Raw genomic sequence first — 23,640 nt, forward strand, 5'->3', positions numbered from 1 at the left:
TGTTTTGGAGATTAAATGGCAAGATTGCTTACCACACTAAATCCCCCACAACAAACTGTTTAACTTTAACTCTCTTGTTAAAAGCTCTGGCTACTCTTCTCTTTTGTGCAATCAACTGATCCAAAGAAGCCGCACGAACTTCGTCTAGTTCATCCGAATTTATGTGCATCCAATCTCTATAATCTTCAGGCAACATTTCACTCTGCAATTGGACTCTTAAAGATTGTACTGTTATCTCCATCGGTAAAACTGCTTCTTGTCCATATGTAGGCATATAAGGGCCCATTTGGCAACATGCCAAACAGTGAAAATTTCTGTTCTTTTGTTCCCAGAAATAGTTTGGGAACAGAAATGCGTTTGGTAAACTTTTTGTTCCATGGCACATTTTTGCAAAAATGTGCCGAGAAACAGTTTTGGAAGAGAAACAAGAAGTAAAAAAAAGTTGCTTCTTGTTTCTCGGCACAATTTTGAGAATCAGTTTTTTTTCTTCTTTTTCTTTTTTTTCTTTTCTTCTTTTTGTGTTGCTCATCTTGGGTTGTGGCCGGTCGCCGGCCGTCGGCCACCGATCGCCGGTCGCCGGCCGCCGGCCATGGCCAAAGAAGAAAATGGGTAGAAAAAAAAATTAAACAATTCAAAATATTATTAAAATATTATTTGGGAACATAAATTTTGTGTAGTTACCAAACGCATTTCTGTTCTTTCCTACTCTAGGAATAGAAAATTTGGACAGTTTATCAAACGCCTTCAAATGCTCAGAAATTGTTTCCGGGCACAGAATAAAAAAAATCATTTCTATTCAGAAATAGTTCCCGGACACAGAATGGTATTCATGCGCACCCTAAGAGCTGACACCTGTACTTGATCTTCGTGATGTTCGGTATGCCCATAATACTGTTGACAGTAAAGTATCCCATTCCCTTGGATTTTCGTCTAGATGCTTCTTGATCAGACCAATAACAACCTTATTAGTAGCTTCAGCTTGTCCATTTTCCTAGGAATAATATGGTGTGAAATAGACCATTTTGATTCCTCTTGATCGTGCAAATTCTATTACTTCACCTCCAGTGAACACTGTTCCTTGGTCCGCAGTAATTGACTCAGGCAAGCCAAACCGATGAATTATGTTTTCTTCGATAAACTTGATCACAGTCTTTTGTGTAATACTCTTATATGGAATGGCTTCCACCCACTTCGTAAAGTAATCCGTAGCCAATAAAATGTAACTGTGCTTATGAGAAGAAGGTGGATAGATCTTACCTATTATGTCCATTGCCCATCCTCTAAATGGCCATGGCTTTATAATATAATGGAGCTCCATAGCAGGTACATATTGCAATGGTCCCTGTTTTTGACACGAAAGACATGCTTTGACATAGTTGATACAATCCTGCATCATTGCTGGCCAAAAATATCCATACCTTTTTAACAGCCATCTCATCTTGATTCTTGCTTGATGGGCTCCACATATACCTTCATGTGTTTCTGCCATAATCAATTTTGCATTATCTTCATCAAGACAACGTAATAGCAATCCATCTGAGGATTTTCGGTATAATTCTTCTCCTAATATGACATATTTCTGGGCTTCACTCCTCAGCTTTCGATCTCTTGAATCTGGACTCTTCAAATATTCGATGATAGTTTGTCTCCAATCCTCTTCTCGAACTACCTTGCTAACTGCTATTGGTATCTTTCTTTGTTCAGTAGAAGGTACAGACAGTGTTATAGTAGTTGTGATGTCTACCAACTCTTTTGATATTCGGTACCTAGAAGCTACTTGAGCCAACTCGTTAGCCTCGAAATTTGTGTCTCTTTTAACATGGACTATGTTGTACTCTCTGAATTGCTCTAATTGCTTCTTGGCCAGATAGTAATAACCAATCAAATTTTCATTTGAGCACTGATATTCTCCCTTTAACTGTTTCACCACTAATTGTGAATCACCAAATACTTTGATAAACTGTGCTTTCAACTCAATCAATATTCCCAAGCCAATAATCAGTGCTTTATATTCAGCTTGATTATGTGAACATTCAAAATCTAACTTGCAGACGCACCTTGTAAGTTCTCCATCGGGAGTTATTATTATCAATCCAGCTCCAGCCATACTCTTAGCACGCGATCCATCAAAATACATAGTCCATGGTAGCACTTGACCGAGGCTTTGCTCATTTTCTTCCATTTGTAAACATGGGTATTCGGTGAGAAAATCAACAATGGCTTGGCTTTTTACTGCTTTGATCGACACATATATCAAATCAAACTCAGACAAGATAAATACCCATTTGGCTATACACCCTTTTATAACAGGTCGGGATAGCATATACTTTATTATATCAGTCTTACCGATCACATGCACTGTAGTTGACAGCAAATAATGTCTTAACTTCATACAAGCAAAGTATAAAGATAGACATAATTTTTCAATTGCAGTATATCTTTTTTCAACATCGGTTAACGCCCTGCTCAAATAATATACCACTTGTTCTTTTCCATTCTCATTCTCTTGTGCCAACATACTCCCGATAGTTATATCGGTAGCCGATAAGTACAATTTCAGTTATTTGCCTGCTTTCGGTAGTATTAATACAGGAGGATTCATTAGATAGGCTTTGATCAAATCAAACGCCTTTTGTTGTTTCTCTCCCCATATAAATTCGTCCTGATTTTTGAGACGCAGAAGCTGTGTCATCGGCTCCATTTTATCGGACAAATTGGCAATGAATCTTCTAAGAAAGTTTATTTTTCCAATCACCATCTGCAATTGTTTCTTTGACATAGGACGGGAAAGCTCCATGATAGCCCTTGTTTTGTTCTTATCAATTTCAATTCCCCTCTGATTGACCAAAAATCCCAGGAAATTTCCTGCTCGTACTCCAAAGGCACACTTGGTTGGATTCATCTTCAATTTGTACTTCCTCATCCTAATAAATGCCTACTCGAGATAATTCAGATGATCTTCTTGGGCTGAATTAACCACCACCTCGTCAATATAAACTTCTAAGAATTTACCGATCACATCATGAAAAATAAAGTTTATTGTCCGCTGGTATGTAGCTCCTGCATTCTTCAATCCGAAAGGCATAACTACCCACTGAAAAGTCCCGATTGCACCAGGACATCTAAATGCTGTCTTCGGGACGTCTTCCTTAGCAATAAAAATCTGGTAATAACCCGAATGACCATCCATCAAGGATAACATCTCATTTCCCGACGCTGAGTCTACTAACGTATCTGCCATGGGCATTTGGTATTCATCTTTTGGAGTGGCATTATTTAGATCCCGAAAATCAATACAAACTCTCAGCTTTCCATTCCTCTTTTTCATAGGGACAATATTTGAAAGCCACTCTACATACCTGGCTGTTTCAATAAATTTTGCTTTCATCAGCCTTTCTATTTCCTCTTTGACCTTATCAACTATATCTGGAGCAAATTTTCTTGCTAACTGCTTATGCGGACGAAATCCTTTCTTGATTGGAAGGCGATGTTCTACAATATCTCTTGACAAACCAGGCATTTCATGATAGTCCCATGCAAAGCAATTTTTGTACCCTTTGATCAGGTTAACCAACTTTTCTTTCATGCCCCCTTGCAAAAACGTACTTACATACACTGGACAGAAATAACCAGGCTCTCCTATATCAATCTCTAATAATGGATCTTGAGCCTCCATTGTTCTGTCTTCTTTGACTAATAACTCTGCCCATTCATCAATACAATCTGAGACTTCAACATTTTGCTGCGCCATTTTCGCCAAGTGCGTGAAGTACCTTTCACAAACTTCTTGCAATACGGACTCGTTTTCCATAAAGAGTGTGTAATTCTTCTAATGCCAAGCTTGACTTGGGGATCTATTCAGCTTTCATATCCCCAAAGCGGCAATAAGCAAAGGACCGTAGATCTGTCCTTGGTGATTCGACAACATAACCCTCATGTGAACAGTCCCGATATTCTTGACAAATGTCAGTCCACCCGATTGAAGCATATCCCGAATCTGCCTTAACATATTCTACTTTCTCGCCATTCCAAAATGCCAAGACTTGATACAAAGTTGAAGGTACACACTGATTAGAGTGTATCCAATCTCTTCCGAGCAACATATTATATGAACCATCAGACTCTATTACAAAGAAAGTCGTTTTGGACGACTTGGACCCTATAGTTAAATCAAGCACTGTTGCCCCCTTGACTTTGGTAACTTCCCCAAGAAAATCAGACAACTGAACATTGGACGGGATAATGTCGTCGTCATCTTTCCCCAATTTCTTGAAGTACTTGTAAGATATGAGGTTCAAAGTAGCTCTAGCATCTACAAAGATTTTACCGACAGATTTACCATTGATCCTGCCTAAAACAACCAAGGACCTTAGATGCTTTGCTTTTTCAGAAGATACTTTATCAAACTTAATGGCTTCTTTGTCTGGGAACTGAAATTGTGCCATGGCTATCTCCTTTTCTGAAATGTGTTCAATGTCTTCTTCCACTACCAAATTAGTTCCATACTTCGCTGGAAGTTTAGCATGGACCATGTTTATCCATATTGGAGAACTATATTCCTTTGATATCTTGGAGTAGCCAGTTCGGTAACTTCTGCCATCTTTTTGTGATAATTTAGGACCCAAGTTCTTTTGCTCCACCTTTCTATGATGTTTTGGGTTGAGAGTTGCGGTGATCTGTCCAAAATTAATTATCTGGGGAACTTGTGAAACTCCCTTCTCCCTTTTCATTTCAACATGAGAGCTACTTCCCGAATCACCTGGTTCTGATTTAATTCGATCTTTTTCAGCAGGATTTCTTTTCCATACCCAATTACCTTTCCTACTAACAGACATGAAAGGTAAATTCTACCTTGCTGTACCTTTAGCTTGACCACTCTCAAAATTTCTTTGTCTGTTTTTCATCCGCTGGAAACGCCTCTTGATGGTTCTGTAAGACGTCTGTTTCGGCGATTTAACTATTGACCATTTTCCTTCGAGAGGATTATATGGCACCTTAACTGTTTTTCTCTTGTGAATTTCCTAAGAAATTGATGGTGGTGGATCATCAAACTCATCTCCCTAGCCAGTCGGCTCAACTGGCAATGATGGAGGTGGATAATCATACGTATCTCCGTAATAGACCACATAGTCAAACTTCCCACTAGGTTCTCCAAGCAATCCGACTTTGGGGTCACCTTCCTTATATCACTGCCATAAACTCTTTTTCTTTGCAGGCTTTGGTAATGTTTCTTTTTCTTCATGAACTTGCGTAACCAATTCCCGAATTGGAAGGGCTAGTTGAGATGAATCAGGGTGGTATTCCTTCCTCTCATACCTATGACCAACATCTTTTCTTTCAAGCACTTGTGCTGTCTGTCTTGGTTGAACTTCCTCCTCTCTTGCTTGTACCGAAAAGTTTTCGGTAGCTACAATCTCAAATCTTACCTGTGGTCTACCTATCCTGCGGACAAACGATCCCGATCTATATCTCCCCCTCGTTCCTCTCATGTATTGGAACCTGGGAATCTCCCGATCTTGACGAGTCAGCTCTTGGTGACAACGGGTGCAAAGTTGTTTGTTGTCATTGCCCGTCGTCTCTCGTATATTAACCATGCTGATCATGTTCGGGAAAGGGTCTGTGTCTACTTCCATTGGGGCCTTACCTTTGTCTTCGGCAAATTTAATCTTGCCTTGGCGAATTGCCTCTTGGATAGTCTTCCTAAACACAATGCAATTCACCGTATCATGAGTTGTAGAGTGATGCCATTTGCAATATCTCTTATCTGTTATTTCCTCCTTTGACGGGATTACTTGTCCTTCAGATAACTTGATCATTCCATCTTTCAACAGCAGGTCAAATATTTCATCTAACTTGTAGATATCAAAAGAGTAGTTATTTGTCTCCTTAGCCTTGAACTTGGATACATCTCTCACCCTGGCCGGCTTAAGTGCTAGGCATACATACGGTTTTTCAAGCACCATAGTTGCTACGGCTATTTCATTCTCCTCTTCGGCTATACCACCATGTTCGGTACTTTCAGCAAATGCCATTGTCTGCCGATTGTCCTTATTTGGCTTATTATCTTTCTCCTTCAACAAGTGTTCGTACTTGGAAACCCGAGCGTTTAACTGAAAGAAATCGTCAAAGGCTTGTCCTTCAAACCTTTCCTTAAGGTTAAACCTCAAACCGTTAAAAGCCAAATCCGTGAACTCCTTTCAGTGAGTGATGTTAAACATCGATTTCTGGATTTCTTGAAATGTACAATAAACTGATCTACTGTCTCAGTACTATATTGATACATCCTGGCCAAATCGGCTATCGTTACCTCGGTACTGTTCGGTAAAATTGAGAATGAAACTGCCTTTCCATCTCAGCCCATGTTTGAATAGAATTCACAGGCAAATTTGTATACCAAGTGAATGCTGTTTTTGACAAAGACAATGGGAACAACCTTAACCTTAAATACTCATTAGTTCCAGCCTCTCCACATTGTGCCAAGAATCGACCCACATACTCCACAGTTGACTGATTCTCCTCTCCTGTAAATACAATAAAATCTGGCATCTTGAAACCCCTTGGATATGGTATGTTGTCAACCCAATCGGGATGTGGCTTTCTATATACTGGCCTTGGCAATCCCCTCTCTGCTCCCAATTATTGCATTACCAGTTCTGCAACTCTACCTAGGTTCCATGGTCTTAAATTTTGCTGTCCTAACCAAGGATCTTAACCCCTAGGATCAAACTGCTGAGGTCTATTTACCCCCTGCTGTTCCATGTTGAAATTAACCGGTAGTGGTGGCCTATAAAGAGGGTTTTCTATCACATGATGATACGGTTGAGGCGCATGTGGTCTGATATGGTCAACATTAGGCATATTTACTAGCGGAGGTATGTTCAGCACTGGTGGTGCATTTGTGACCATGGGATTAACCAAATTAACATTATTTGGGGCATTTTGAGGGAAATTGTAAGCATTCACACCATTCATAAGGTTTATAGGGGTAGGATTCTCTGTCCTTGGTATAATTCTGACATGAGGTTGCGAATTTGATCCCCCATTACCGTTGTATCCAACATGAGGAGGTCCCGATGTTGGTGGAAACGATGTTGTCTCAAGAGGATTTGCATAAAAGGGTGGAACTTGAGAAGATGAAGTGGGACGCGATATTACCTCATTTATAGCATTGATCACCATGGGTTTGATCACATCTGTCACATGTTGCACTATATGGTTGGTAAGTTCGTTTTGCTGTTCCTCAATCATCCTTTTCATCGTAGCTACCAAGGTGTTATCTGATGCTAACGCGCGGGCTTGTTCTTAGTTAATTGCCGAGGAATGTCTGCATTCTCCTCTACTTGATTAGCCGCAGAGTGCTCAAAACGTGCTCCATCAACTGGATTGTTGACGTTACCCACCGGTATTCCTTCATATTGCCTAGTTCTCACCATTTCTCCAAATCTTACCACGCGTGTCCCACCGGGCGTGCCAAAAAGATGTTCGCTCGTTTTACGACGAGGAATACCTTTCACCGAAACTTTGATTTTCGGTTTTTATTAAGATAGGTTTTGTGGCTTGATTTTTAGGAGAGTTGTGGCAAAAAAGAAAATAGAGTATAGCACAAGATTATATGGAAAGGATAGAATTCGAATGGATTGAAAATAGATCTGAGATCAACAAAGTTCCAAGCTACATTACAATACTCCTATAAAAGCTGTAAAGGACTTGAAAGTTAACTAGAGTTGCAGGAAGTTGTAAATGCAGGAAGTAAAAGTACAGAGAAAACTAAAGTGCAGATAAGCTTGAGTGTTTTTGCATTGTTGTTGATCCTCCCTCCTCTTTCTTTCTTCTGAGTATTTGTATCTCCTTATATCCCGTAACTGCTTGTCGGTTACTTCTATGTTTTCAAACTTTGAATTTTGGCGCTTCCAATGTAACGTCCTGAATTCGACCCACTTCTGGGATTAATGAAATAGATTATTATTCCTCATTTCGTTTTAATGAGTCTCGCCCGGAACTGATCATTCTCGGGATACTGACCGTTAGGGAATGGCTAACTAGGAAAACGGTGCGTGGACCCAAGAACTCGACCGTGAATCGAGTCCAATTCCGAGAAGCGACGAGGGAATATTTTGTGCCGACAAGGGCCGGTCCAAGGGGAGTGACGGATTTGGTTTGACCGACGACGTACGATCGGATAGCGGGTGATTCCGCGCGACCAAGAGTACACATGGTGAACGATCCTGAACTTACCTCGGACGACCGCGACCCCTGGGACTAGTGATAAGTTCTCGTGTTCTCTGGGAAATCGGGACCGTCATGACTCGAGTAGCCCTAGGTCGATATGTGTAACCCCTAAATAGCCGCATGTTAGTGAGAGACGCTAAAACTGCAAATTGAGTTAAATCGATCGTGAAATTTAGTCCGGACTTCGGTGTCGATTTTCGTGGGCGTGCGCGACTAATTTTCAAGGACGACGTCATTTTTATGTGGCCACGCATATTTGGGATCGATAGAGTCAAAAATTGGAAATTTGACCCGGGACCGGAAAATTACCGTTTTGCCCCTAGGCCTAATTTTAGTGTTCCGAATTTTGGGATTAATGGGGGAATATTTTAGGGTTTTATATTAGTGTATTTCAGCCCAATAATGCTGAAAATATTGGTCCCTAATGCCCTTGGATATTTTGTCAAGTTTAAACCCCAACCCTTAGATTAGGGGCAAGATTGGCATTTTTGAATGTTTGGTCAACCACCCCACTATCTCACTCTCTCTATACACTCCCCTTTGACTCTCTCTCTCCCCATTTCCCACTCACTTAGCCGGCCATCCCCTCCTTCCACGACAACTTTCTCTTCTTCATTTTCCTTCTTGTTTGGCCGTGGAAGGCCAAGCTCGCCGGAGCGCCATCGCCGGCGCCGCCACCGTCCGCCGCTCGCCCCGCCTTGCCTCGCCACCAACCCGACCAGCTCTCTCTCTCTCTCTCTCTCTCTCTCTCTCTCTCTCTCTCTCTCTCTCTCTCTCTCTCTCTCTCTCTCTCTCTCTTTTCCCAGCCGTGTGATCAGCCTCCCCCGCTTAGGATCGTCGTCCACGAGCAGCCGCTCGCGCCGTTCGCCGGAGCCACCGCTCGCCACCACTGTTCCGGCTCGGGACCGCCGCTGTCCAGCCGCCATTGCCACTTGTTCAGCTTTGTTTGGAGCCTAGGATTCCAAGTGAGTACAACCCTAAACCCTAGTTAGGCTAATCTACATTTCTAGATGAGTTTTAGGGGTTAATTAGGGTAATTTAGGGGTTAACTTGTGGAGGCTGTTAGGGGCTGATTTTGTGGTGCATTTGGTGGCTTAGCGTGATGTTTTAATCGAGGTTTAGTGGTCTGTGGTGTGCTGAATGGTGGCTGAGCTTGGGCGCATTGATTCGAGCAAAATTGTGGAATTGGCGGGTGAAATTTGTGATCCACATGGTGGCTGTTTTCATGGCAATTTTGGTGGTCTAATGGGATGATCTAGAAGTGATTTGATGGCCTAAGACGGACTGTTTGTGGCTGGTTAGTACCAGGATTTAATTGGACAAGGCGCGATCAATTTGGGGTTTAAAGGTGTAACTACCGGGAATGTTTGAATGGACTGATTGGGTGGCTGAATTGTCCTTGGTTGTGTTCAATTTTGTGATGCTATGCCGTGTGCCTAGTGTGACTAAGAACGGAGTAGCTTGGCGGGCCTCGAGTGCGCGAATTCTTGTTAATCCAATTGTGTGATTTATATGCGTAAATTATGTGCCGAGTTTGTGCCATGGCTGGACTGGATGATTTGGTTAATTGGGCTTGTGATTCATTGAATTGAGCATGTTGTGTTGTGAATTGAATGCTCGTTGTGAAATTCGTGAGTGCCCAAGTGTGAACTTTATGGCCATGGGTGTACATCTCGAGCATTGGCATGGCATGTGCATATATGAGTGTGCACGAATGACACGAGCGTGTGATCACCTATAATGCCCTGATGCGTTTTACGCGGGGTTCAGATAACAATTGGTGTTTGTGAATGAGTGATCACATAAAGCCCTGAGGCGTTTTACGCGGGGTATTGAACCCGTCCTGAGGCGTGTTACGCGGGACGATGCCCGGATTACCGGAAGATGACCAACCTAATGCGTTTTACGCGGGTTATGTGTCATGAGCCTGATGCGTTTTACGCGGGCCGGAGATCGATCTCGAAGTATTAGACCTGATGCGTTTTACGCGGATCGAACCTGATGCGTTTTACGCGGGTCGGAGGAAAATTGATAATTGCAAGTATGCTAGAGTGCAAGCGTGCGAAAATGCATTGATGAGGCGTAAGCACGCGTATGAGTACGAGCATAAGCATGACATGCGTTGTGACCAAGTGATGTGTGCATGTGCTGCGATTGGGTCCTATGTTTTATTCTTGAATTGTAGGTGCCCAACTTGCAGGGCAAGGTGAGTATTGGATTTGGGCCCGAGGGCCTAAGTCAATTATGGTTTGATTGGTGTGTTGATTAGTGCTCGTCAGGAGGTGCATGTTAGCCTAGCTTAGGTTTAGGGAACCTACTCGCTGAGATTTATTCTCACTGTTGTTGAAAACCAATTTTTCAGACCCCCGGCCTTGAGATGTCGACCGTACCGGTTCGTTTTGGGATTCCTTACCGGATAGACCGGGAGGAGTCGGTGTACCCCGCTGGGAACGGGGATTTTTGGGTTAGATACCTTTCCACAATTCAGGTCGACGCGGGCGAGGAGGTTGACCAGGTCCATAAGTATATAGCGTGGTGTATCAGGGATCATGAGGGGACCTACGGGCCTTTCCGGACGTTTGAGGCTCCGCTTACCGATGCCGGGGATATTGACCCTCAATGTCCCGATGGGGAATTGACAAGCCCTGACCGTGCGCCGGAGAATGGGGGTTCAGACTCGGAGCCGATCGATTCGGAGGACGAGGAGCCCGAGCCCATGGAGCAAGATATGGAGCCGGAGGACGAGGCCGAGCCGATGGATTCCGAGGAGGAGTCAGCTGGGTCCGAGTCCGAGCAGTATTCCCTAGACTCGGAGGTTGAGATGTCTGATAGCTCTTCCGAGTCATTGGGATCCGACTCGGACGTAGTTCAGTAGGTTTAGCCTTAACCCTAGGTAGAGTGGGCCAGTACCTTTTTGACCGGAGCCCCTCTAGTTTTAGTAACCCTGACCGCCCGGGCCACTTAATCCTTTTTGTTAGGCAAAAGTACACCACAAGTGCCATAACTTGTGTACGGCGATCACTTTGGTGCCATAACTTTTTTTCGGATCACTTTGGTGCCAAGTCGGAAGAAAATCGATCACTTTAGTGACTCCGGCCAAAAAGCTGACATGGCATTTATATTAAAAAAAAATGGTCTGACTTGTACACGGTGAAAATTACGTGGCTTTTTTTCGAATTTTTTAATTTTTAGAAAAATAATAATAATTAAAATAATTAAAACAAAAAGGTGTTGCGCGGCGGCGAGGAGCCTTCGCCTGCGCATGCGCCAGCCACCACCGCCGGAAGGGCCGGCGGTGGTGGGCGCAGTGGTCGGCGAGGGTCGTCGGCCCTTGGCCGAGGCCCGGCGAGGCCGGCTCCGGCGAGGCCCCGCCTCGCCTTCGGCTGGGCGAGGCCGCGCTCGCCGCCGTCGCGACCCAGCGACGGCGAGGTCGCTCGCTCGCCGGGCGAGGCGGGACCTCGCCGTCGCTCGGGTCGCGACGGCGAGGTCTCGCTCGCCCGGCGAAGGGAAGGCCGCACCTCGCCGTCGCCCGGGTCGCGACGGCGAGGTCCGGCCTTCCTGCGGGCGAGGCGGGACCTCGCCGTCGCGACCCGTGCGACGGCGAGGTCCCGCCGCCCGCCGGGGCGAGGCCAAACCTCGCCGTCTCCGGGTCGCGACGGCGAGGCGCGGCCTCGCTTCGCTAGGCGAGGCGAGACCTCGCCGTCGCGACCCGGGCGACGGCGAGGTCTCGCCTCGCCGGATCCGGCCCTCGCCGGGAGAGGAGAGGGTCGCCGGGGGTCGGCGAGGGTTGTCGAGCCCCGGCCAGGGGCCGGCGACCCTCGCCGACCAGTGCGCCCACCACCGCCGGCCCTTCCTGGCGATGGTGGCTTGGCAGCAGCGGCGAGGGCTCCCTCGCCGCTGCTGCAGGGTTTTTTTTTTTTAATTAATTAATATAATATTTTAAAAAAATACAAGTCAGCGGGCTAAACGGCGTCGTTTTTTATTTTTAATGTTGACTGGACCTCTCCAGCGAGCCGTGTCAGCGCCACATCGGATTTTCGGCGAGCCACGTCAGCATTGGCACTAAAGTGATCGATTTTCAAAAAAGTTGGCACCAAAGTGATCCGAAAAAAAGTTATGGCACCAAAGTGATCGCCGTACACAAGTTATGGCACTTGTAGTGTACTTTTGCCCTTTTTGTTAATAGTGGCCATTGACCCGCTTTTGATTTTTGAGCGCAAGCTGTAAATGGATGATGTATATGGTTCCCATTATCAATGCAAATGTATGCTTGTTCATGTTGCTTGTTGTGTGGCTATCCTTGGTTATGTGGTTTTAAAATTGTTCGGGTATTGTATTGCTTCCGCGTGTGTTTTAATCTCTGTGTTGGGCGTTGGGTCAGTGAAGTGTCCTGGGACGTCGCGCTCGAATTGACCTTTGCGAGGGATGTGGCGCGCCGTAGGGTGTGGGGCGTGACATCCAATAACTGCCTTATCTAACCACATTTTTCAAATTCATTGTCCGCCAAAACTTGATCTCAACCGCTGGGACGACTTCAAATTTGGATAAGTAACTCCCCACAATCTGCTTGTGCTCACTATCTTCGCTTTTTGCTCATAACTTCCTACTATCATGATTTACGTGGCTAGACCGTGATTCATCTTTACCGATTTTATGTAATTTCGGTATATTCCCGAAGTATAGATTTCCCGAATTTCGGGAAAGAGTCAACGTCCTAAGGCATAATGGTTCCAACGCTTTTTTTTTTTAACTCCCGAACTATGACTTTCCATGTTTCGGTAAATATCCCGATCTTCACCAATCACCGAATTCAGGATATGATGCCATTCACGCTTGTTTCCCAGCATGTTTCCGAATTTTATCCAAACGTATTTCGGAAGATGGCTGATTTCCATTATACACTAGATTCGGCATTAAAGCCGACTCAACGTCTATGTCGATTCTTATTTTGGTGTCAACAATACATATTACCAAAACTACAAGATTTGAAACACGTATAAAATAGTAAAGTTATAAATCACTATACAGACACAAGTTGTATTGCGATCCATTGAGATTTTCGATGCTACGCTGATCTTCTTATCTACCTTTGTATGCATACCCAATCATCACCGGAGTCAGCATTATATGTGATCGGGAACAGGAGATGGGCAAAAGGTCCGGCAACTCTCGCCAGAATTCTATCAAGAGTCTCCGGCCAGCACGAGTGGTGGAGGAGGAAGGAGCGAAGCTAACCTCTCCCCCTCCCCCTCTTTCTCTTTTATTTTCCAATATGACATGTCATGTAGACGTTATCTCAATATGTTCATTAGACGACTCGAGAAAAGATTTATTATGCAAAGTGGCTAAATTATTCCCTCCATACCATGTTTTTGGTCGCGGGATAAACGGATATTCGGGAATCGATAATAAAAGGGAAGTAATTGATTCCTGCTCGTAGTGGTGGGGGGCGGGACCCAATAATATTGACTTCAGATTAATCCAAACTTGCTTTATCCATTTTCTCGCGCGGCCAAAACGGCCCTTATCTTCTTCTTTTTTTTCTAGGTTTGGTCTTTTTCTGTAATTGACCTTTTTCTGTGTCAAATTTCCTTAGCTGACAAAGTAGAGTCTTTAAACTCCATTAACGTGCTAAAAAAAACTCCGTTAACGAAATATTCTGTATTTTCATAAAAAGTTAACGAAATATTCTGTATTTTCATAAAAATTGATATATTTGTGATAAATTTATCACACATTAAATTGAATTAATACCACAAAAAAATTAAAAAATGGTATACTTGTGATAAATGGAGAGTAAAATCCCAAACTGTTACACTCGTCAACTGCTCAACTCACAAATTTCACTGTAAAATTTAATGGAAACTGATAGAGGGTAGAATTGTCACGGTTGTACAAGTTTTAGGTTTTTTGTGGTGAAAAAATTAATTTTTGGTAAATTTATCACGGATGTATCGGTTTTGGGTTTTTCGTTATATTAACCCTTCTATATAAGATACACATATATATGGTACATACATTTATATATATAAGATATACGCAATACCTGAATATTCGAGAGATTCAATAAATCATGAAAAATATTAAACTAAATAGCAATTTATCGGATCGAATATACGATAAATCATATATTATCGAACGATCACGACGAAGATGATGTTGGAGGGGAAAAAACAAAACAAAATAAATATATTCTTTACTTCCGCGCCGTGAAGAACGATAGGCTAGTGAAGGAAATTGCATTGGGTCTTGCACTATTGATGCCACGGAAAAAAAAATACCTTTTTCATTTTTGATGAGATAAGGTAGACTTACATATTGAACTAGATGTCGTCCCGAGTGTTGCCCGCGTTAAATTTAAAAAATGTAGTAAATGAACAACTTGCTTAACAACTTGCTTATCAATTAACATATAACTAGCGTGGACAAAAACAAGATAGAAAGATCTACCTAAATGAAGAAATAATTTTAAAAAATGCACTTACTAGTGGGATTTATAGATTTGCGTTCTCACGTTGAGCTAGAATACAAGTTCAAAGCATGACCCTCCTTTCTCGAGACCAGATCAGTCCTAAATTTTTTAATTGGGTCAATTTAATCTTAAAACTTTTGATGATTTGTCAATGTAACTAGCCGAAAATAACTAATGTAGACGCCAGCTATCATATGTGGCATAACTAGCGCTGACAAGGATAATTTTTGGTTTTGGATTTTTTAATGAAATTTTTTTATTTTTTTTCCATCAGGAATTAGGAAGATCCTAAACTGATATTGAAAACAAATAAAGCAATATTGAGGAATTATAATTATGAGATGATGAGATGGTAAGGGTGCGAATGATAAAAATACTCTTCCTCGGCCCTATTTCTATTCCTCGGACGAGTTTATGAGAAAAAAGTAGAATTTGATAATGATACAAAATTTCTATTCTCATAATAGAAATTCGTTTGATAGGTTATTCTTAAAAAAAATTTCCCGGCAAGGGCGAGCGGGCAAGTGGGCGGGTGGCGGTGGGTGGGCGGCGGCGAGCAATGAGGGCGAGCAATAAAAGAAAGTTATTATTTTTATTTTTATTTCTGTTCCAGAAAGAGAAAAATATAAAAATTTAATTTCTCATTTCTGTTTCAAACCTATTTTTGGGCTAAAAATTTGTTCCGAAAATAGAAAAATGAAATTATTTTACCAAACGGATTTCTATTCCAAATCTATTTTCGGGAAAAAAAAAAGAAAAATAAGAAAAAAATAGTTATTATTTGCACCCTAAATAAATGGGAAACTTTCATTGTGAGTGGATTCTATGCGACCATAGAGACCCATTCCTGGTATCTTAGGAGTCCACGTGGCAAACAATGAGGTCAATAACTCGTAATAGTTATGTAATAACATATATAATAATATAGATAATTAATCAAATAATGGAATGCCTCCTGCTAAAATAAGACGCACCGGTGGAAAGATTCCTAGAAATAATTTAGGACTGGACCAGTCGTTTTTCTTTAGCTTATGGTCCAGGTCTATCTACCATGCATAAGCCAAGCTCATGAGCTTATCTTACCTAAATCCTCCCCAGGGAAAAAAACTGAAAACAAAAAGAAAACACAAGTTAAGGATGCGTTTATTTCACGAAAAATATTTCTGGATTTTCTTTGTTTGGTGATATGTAATCGAAAAAGTTTTATGATTTTTGGATTTCATTTGAAAAATGATTTCAATCTCATAACTTTATCTTAGGCAAAAAAAAATCGAATTTTTAAATTTTTTATTTTTTTTTCATTTTCCTTCTTCCTCCCTCCACCATCGCCGGCCTCGGTGGCTAGCCACTCCAGAAGCCGGCGACCGGCGGAGGGAGGAAGAAGGAAAATGAAAAGAAAAAGAAACAAAAAAGAAGAAAGAAAAAAAAAGAAAGAAAAGAAAAGAAAAAATAAAATATTAACAAATTCAAGATGAGCAATTCCGAAAAGCATTTTTACCTTTTTAGATTAGGAATTCATTTTCCTAATTTTATACATGAATGTTTTCCTTAACCGGAAAGTGTTTTCGGTAAACTAATCATTTTCGGCGAGCTAAATGAGTGAAAGTCCGAAAAACGAATTTCCGGAAAACACTTTGCTTAACAGCACCCTAAATTACGAAAATATAAAATCATTGTTCAATAATTTAGGGCAAAAAAAAGGGGAATGAATACATAACTTTTTATTCCATCACTAAGCCGTTGATTGCACCGGGTCTATAAAGATTAATCGAAGAACGTGCTATGTGTTTGTTACAATGATAATTCGAAGAAGAAAGTCAACATGGTGTAATTTAACATAATTATTGGATAATGTGTATAACGAAATTTATTTTTGAATTTGCAATTCTATCTGAATTTAAATGTGCAAAATACTTTCAAGCTACATCCGGTCATCTAAACAGGAGTTGGGATAGGATGGGATAAAATGAGATAAAAAATTTATCGGTTTATAAAAATCCCATCGCATGCGTTGGTGAATCTCGGATAAGATTGAAACAGTTCAATAGAAAAAATACTAATAAAGGCATAAAAGGAAAAAGCTGTATGCTACTGTGCAGCAGCCGCCACTGCAACCGTCATCACTATGATGGTCGCCACAATGGCTGCCGTCGATCGTGGTTGTTGACTATGACTGAAAAAGGTTAAGTTGGGCTCCCCGACTGAGATCCGGGAAGGTAGAAGACCACCACATGAGGACGACATTTACCCCTAGTAGGTTCGGTTTCAGCGGCTATGGCTACAACTACATGGTGGTCATGTGAGAGCCGCGACATTCAAGTGGTGGTTGCCAGTGGTGCCAACATTGATGTCCATGGTGAAGCCGGTGGTGCACCATTGAGAAGTCCTTGTTTTTACCTTTCATTTTTTCTATTATATTTTATTTTTTAATCCTATCCAAATATATCACATTCTCTAGATGTGATTTTTTTATTTGCATTTTATCGAGACTATGTCCGGCCAATTTCTAATTTCTCTTTACACTAAACACCAGATAGAATAAGTTTAATCTTATTTGGCCAGGGAAGCATTTCCTTTATTTTGGATACTAAAATAAAATAGAAATGGGTGAGAAAGAAAGTAAAAATTTCGCTTGAGCCAACATTCTATTTCCCTTGGAAAAGTGGAAGAAAATAGGGGAAATTAATTTGACAAAGCTATCTCTCAAATTGTACCATTGATATTTAAGGATATTTATGGTGCGTTTGTTTCACGGAAAACGTAACATTTCTTGGAAAATATTTTTCGGAAAATCATTTTCCAGGAAAATAATTAGTTTTCCTTTGTTAGTGATATGTAATCGAAAAAGTTTTCTGGTGTTTGGATCTCATTTGGAAAATGATTTCAAAATGCGTTTGTTTCATGGCAACCGGCAGAGGGAGGAAGAAGGGAAAAAAAAGAAAATAAAAAAAGAAAAAGAAAAGAATAAAATAAAATACTAACAAATTCAAGATGAGCAATTTCGGAAAATGTTTTCACCTTCTTAGATTAGAGAATGCACTTTCATAATTTTATACATGAATTTTTTTCTTGATCGGAAAGTATTTTCGATTGACTAATCATTTTCGACGAATCAAACGTGTGAAAGTTCAAAAAATGAATTCCTGAAAAATACTTTTCCACAAACAAACACACCCTTAGTCAATTAATCAATACTATTTCCCTCGGCGATTCTGTCCTTTCATCTCCTTTCTCTACTTTTTACTTAATTTCCTTTTATTTCTTTTCCTAATTAGCTTAACAAAAATAATATAAGTATATTTTAAGATTCTAGTATTTCAATGTCGAGTGATCTTTAACCAAAAAAAAAAATGTCGAGTGATCGATGTGATGCTTCCTCCTCTTCTCAAGCGTCGCAATCACAATATGTTTGGTAGAGGATGTTGGAAATAAGTTGGAGAAGATGGAAAAATAAGATCAAATGTCCGAAATATGCGGACACTATTTTTAAGGATAATTTCGCCCCTCGAAATATAAAACTCAGTGCAATAGGCTCTAACGGCTATTCTTCCGGGATACGACAAACCTTCCTTTTTACTCTGCATTGAATAATAGAAGAAACAAAAACAACAAAATTATATGTAAAAGGCCAACAAAGAAAATAAATGGAAATGAGAAGAGAGAATTTTCTCATTGACACCGTATCTTTCTTATTATGGTTTGTAGGTTCTATTTTTTGGTTCAATGAAAGAGAGAGCTATTTTTTCTTCATAAATTCCTACATCATCCGTTATTCGCCAAGTTTAAAAATCAAGCCGTTTTTCATCAGTTGATGGTTGTCAAAATTATTACAAAACCGTACAATTGATAGTCATCAAATTGATGGCTATCTAAACCATTACAAAATAATGGCTCTCATGGATGTCGTGACTTCCATCAAAGGCTTCAAATTTTCAAAACTATTGAAATATTCAACAATCTCCCACATATTTCATAAGATTTTGAAAAAAAAATGAAAGAATTATGATGGGTTAAACTCAATGGACTGTAATGCATCGAAACTAGTGTCTTTGGGGCTATGAACCAGATCTAGAAAAAAAGAAATATAATTCACAAAATTATTGGTGAAGTTTGAAACTTCTATGAGCCAACAATTTCTTTTATGAATTATAATTTTTACCAATCACATTGCACCCTCACAAATTTTTTTTGTTCAATGCATTTTTGCGCTAATTGACCGTGAGCGTGCTTTGTTTATTCGTAAATGCTCTAGAGATTTTGTGACATCCTGAAAATTGGTCCATTTGGGATTTATAAAATACTGAATTTTATGAATGTACTCGTAGTTAGTTCTCACCCGGAACTGATCATTCCTGGGATACTAACCATTAGGGAAAGGCTAATTAGGGATTTAAATTCGTACGACTAAAAGAAAATTCAATCGTGAATTGACTTTCGACCATGAAATCGTCGAGGTGATATTTTGAGCCACTGTTGGCCGATCCAAGGATAGCTAAGGGTCAATTCGCCACTGTCCTAGTAGCGGATCGCGGGTGATTCCGCCGGGCCGCGAAATGACTTGACGAATGATCCTGAACCTATACCAAACGATCGTGCCCCTCGGATCTAGCAATTGATCCTCGCGATTAAATGACAACCGAAGTCGTCACGAACCGAATGAACTTGCACGTGACTTGAATTATTGTCAGTCACGGGTCGAATATGCGAATTTCCCCAACAACCCACCCGTTAGTTTGAGAAACGCTCGAGTTGCGTTTAATAAAATTTGATTATTTAATTGAGCCCAAATTGGACATCGGCAAAATTTGGAAGTCACAACGGGATGTTAGGACGACGTTGCGGATGGGACGTGTAATTTTGGATTGTCCCGATTCCTTCAAAAAAATTCGATTTCGATGAGAAATGAGGAAGTGACCGTTTTGCCCCTAGGGCTTTTTAAAGGGTTAGTTTTATGAGGCATGGGCGTTTTGGTCATTTTGCCCCCAAAGTTGGAAAAGACACAATACCCTTGGATATTTTAAAGCAAGATTCAATCCGAGCCGTTGATTTCAAGATTAGATCGAATCTCGACTGTTGGATCAAAAAGGTTAGAGAGGGGCATTTTGGTCATTTTTCACTTGGGTCAAAGCTTGGTCACCAAGATTGACCAAGTCTTATCTCTTTCTCTCTCTCCTCTCTCCCCATTCGGTCCCCCCTTCCCCACCGAGAGCCTCCCCTCCGATCACTCTCTCTCTCTCTCTCACCGGATCGCCACTCCGCCCGGACCGCCGTCGCCGCCGCACCGCCCGCCGCTGTGCCGCTCCGCACCACCGCCTCGCCACCCCCACACCGTCGTTTCTCTCTCTCCCTCTCAGTTTCTCTCCCCTTGGCCGTGAACCCCGCCACCACCACCGTGAACCGCCGCCGTCCGCCCAAACCGCCGAGCCGCTCGCCGTTCGCCGCCGTCCTCCTTGATCGCCGCCGCTTTTCGCTCTAGCCGCTTTAGTCTAGAGTCCGGTAAGTCGCACCTAAACCTTAGTTAGGATGTCGGGTATCGACAAATAATTTTTCGGGTGAAATCGGGTTTATTTGGGTGTGGAAATTGTACGATTTAGGTACGGAAATGTTTGGCGGGCCTTAAGAATGAAATTGGGAATTTTGGTGGAAATGTTGAGGTTAAAAGTGGGCTGTGATTGGCTGATCTAAGTGCTGTGATGCTCGGTTCGGTACGCGAATTGGATATTTAGATTCGCCTCTGAATTTCGTGAAAATGTCGTGAAGGGCCGAAATTGATTTGACGCAGTTTGGACATGGAAAAATGTCAATTTGTATGTTAGGGGTGTGTTTGATCTATGACTGAATTGTGGTGATGAAATTGGGTGTATGATTGTGAAATTGATTAACTGAAATATGCCTGACTGAATGAATTGTCAAATAGGCCATGTCGAATGCTTGGTGAGCATGAAAAATGTATGTGAATTGTTGCGTGCACGGGCCACGTGTGATTGGCCAACTGAGTGGCAAGTGGTTGTTGAGCATGTGCATGAGCAAGAAAGCGAATGTGGTGTGGCATGTGCGATCGTGGGAATTGTGCCGTCCTGAGGCATGTACTTCAACGCGGGACGATGCCCGGTATTACCGGAAGACTGCCAGCCTAAGGCGTGTACTTCAACGCGGGTTGCGCAGTAGGTGGTAGATGTTGAGCCTAAGGTGTGTACTACAACGCGGGCAAGAAACATGGCCTGAGGCGTGTACGTTAACGCGGGCCCTGAAGTGTTGTGATAAGTTGGTCGCAGTGGACCTGAGGCGTGTACTGTAACGCGGGTCACTGGCGAGTGATGTGGAAAAGATATGATGAGAACGGAACGAATGCATGAAATGAGATTTGTACATGCATGTGATTGTATATGATGTGATTGTGACTAACGTGCAGGTAGCACGCATGATAGACCCTGGTAAGAACCATTGGTGTGTCTGCTATGTGATGATTTGGTGTGTGTGATTGTGTTTTGTGATTGTCTGGAGGTACGTGATAGACTAGGTGAAGTTTAGGGGTGTACTTACTGAGATTTAATCTCACGGTTGTTTCAACCAAATATTTCAGAACCTCGGCAGGAACAATGAATCCCCCGCCACTACCACAGTGTTTGTAGACGTAGGAGTACCTTTGTGGGAGCCCCATGTATACACTGCATGGTTCTTCCGGGATGGAGTCGATGAGTTCGGGCCCGTCAGGGGTTTTGATGTTCCTTTTGACTTAGTTGGGGACTGGGACCCGGCTGCCGTATCCCCCTCCTGATGGTGAATTGATGAGCGCAGAAACTAGTCTGGCGCAATCGGGACTTCATCCAGCGCCTGCAGCACAGGGATCTTCAAGGGCGGAGAACGAGCCGGAGCTGGAAGGGCCTTTGGAGGGAGACGATCCAATGGATGTGGATCTTGAGCCGATCCCAGAGGAGGGACCAGAAGATGAGGAACCCGAGGCGAAACTCGTAGTCGAACCCGTTGAACCCGAGGGCGAGCCAGAAGAGGAACCGGTGTTTATTCCTCCGTATGAGCAGTGGATTGACCCCGAGTTTGTACCAGAGTATGGGTCTGATGAGGAGACCGAATCGGAGGGACAGAATGAAGTTCAAGCGGAGTCGGGTGACATAAACCACCCGATTGAGATTGAGGCGGAGTCGGAGCCCTCAGTAGAGCAGTCTAATCAGGGAAATTCAGATTCGGAGGATGAGGAGTCTGATTCAGAGTGGACGCCGAGTAAGGGGCGTAGGGGCTAGCTTAGGGGTTGAAAAGAAAATTTTGGAAGTGTACCATTTTTTAAGGTAGGGTGTCCAGGTCATCGGTCCTTTTGATATCGATGGTTGTAGTGCGGTGTGCTTATATATATATATCGGTGGATCTTAGTTGGTGTGTTTTTATTTATGGTGGTTTTGTAAATTATGAATATTGTATAGTTGAAATCAGAAATGAAAATGTGCATTCTCCCTTTTCTCTCCAATTTTATTTGTTCGGGAAATTTTGGGGTTTCCGCTGTTGATTTAAATCTCTGAGGTTTTAAGTGAGTTCAGCGATACCCTGGGATGTCGCATAAATCGACCAGTGGAGGATGTCGTGAGCTCGACGGGGTTCGGGGCGTGACAGATTTTGCCAAAATTCTCATAGAAGTAGCTAGGTGATTCCATCGTGTGTGCACTATAATTTATTCCATCACCAATAATTGATATGGAATTCATTAGGAGCTTAGCCCAACCTCTCTTTCATTACAGTTTTGTACTGTTCTCACTTTAGGAGGGACAATAATTTTTACAATTACATCGCTAGATATTTGTTATTACCCATATGAACCTAAGGTGTGTTGCCAATCACTTAAATTAGGTTACCATCATTGTTGACTTTTCTTGATTGGCTCAAGTCCCATTCCCCTCGATGTATCATTAATTAATTTTCTTCCCAAAGGTTTAGTTGGAGGATTGGCCAAATTCACTTCTACCTTCACATAATCAACTGAAATAATTCCATCTTGAAGCAATCATTTTACCGCATCATGTCTCAATCGGATGTGTCTATGTTTACTATTAAAAGTTTTTTTCTTTGCAATGGCTATTGCCGCTTGGTAACCACAATGCATAGACACAGAAGCTATCGATTTCATTCCCAAAAGAATATCTGTTAAGGAGTTTCTGAACCGCTCGGCCTCAATGCCATGCAATTCTAGAGTTACAAACTCTAACTCCATGGAGGATTTAGCAATTATTGTTTGTTTGGCTGATTTCCAAGTTACAACACCTTCACTAAAGGTGAACATATATCCACAAGTGGACTTTGTCTCATCTGATTTTGTGATCTAGTTAGTATCGTTGTATCTTTCTAATACAGCGTGAAATTCTCTATATAAAATGTCATAATTTATGGTTTCTCTTAGATTTTTCTTTACTTTGCTCATAGCAATCCAATGATCACGATTGAGATTTTGTGTATATTTGCATTGTCTTCACACATCATAAGCTATTTCAGGTCGATTCATTAAATGCATCAAACTCCCCAATAATTTGAGGATACTCATACTAAGCCACACTATATCCTTTATTTTACACTAATTGGGGATATTAGCATCATAAGGGGTACTCACAAGTGTGACATCAAAGGGTCCATTTTTTTTAAGTAGCATTGAGTCAGCATTAGGCCACTAATTATGATTTTAACACCCAAATAACATTAGCTTCTTCCAGGTCCTTCATATCAAATTTAAAAGTCAAAAGCCATTTTGTTTCATTCACAACAGCAATGCATGTACCAAATTATATTTAATGTACTTGTCGCTCAGTAAAGAAAATTCAGTTTTTTCTACCACAAAAAAATCCTTTCCATGATGGTAACAACAAAACAACAATTCACTCCAAAGCTTTGTCGTTGGAAATAAGTTGAAGAAGATAAAAATAAGATCAACTGTTTAAGGC

At 41.7% G+C, this 23,640-nt stretch overlaps 1 protein-coding gene across 1 annotated transcript; it reads left to right on the forward strand.

Moving 5' to 3' along the window:
- The first annotated feature begins 21,489 nt into the window (after positions 1–21,489).
- Positions 21,490–23,064, forward strand: LOC115680830 (uncharacterized). Its single transcript, XM_030604680.1, has 2 exons — positions 21,490–21,940; positions 23,060–23,064. The coding sequence occupies exons 1-2, from the start codon at positions 21,490–21,492 to the stop codon at positions 23,062–23,064; spliced, it is 456 nt and encodes a 151-aa protein (XP_030460540.1).
- The last annotated feature ends 576 nt before the right edge of the window (positions 23,065–23,640 follow it).

This window comes from Syzygium oleosum, unplaced genomic scaffold (genome assembly GCF_021117445.2).
Source record: "Syzygium oleosum isolate NSW1041296 unplaced genomic scaffold, Sole_v2.1 Sole_v2.05, whole genome shotgun sequence".
In the NCBI taxonomy this organism is placed as follows: domain Eukaryota; kingdom Viridiplantae; phylum Streptophyta; class Magnoliopsida; order Myrtales; family Myrtaceae; genus Syzygium; species Syzygium oleosum.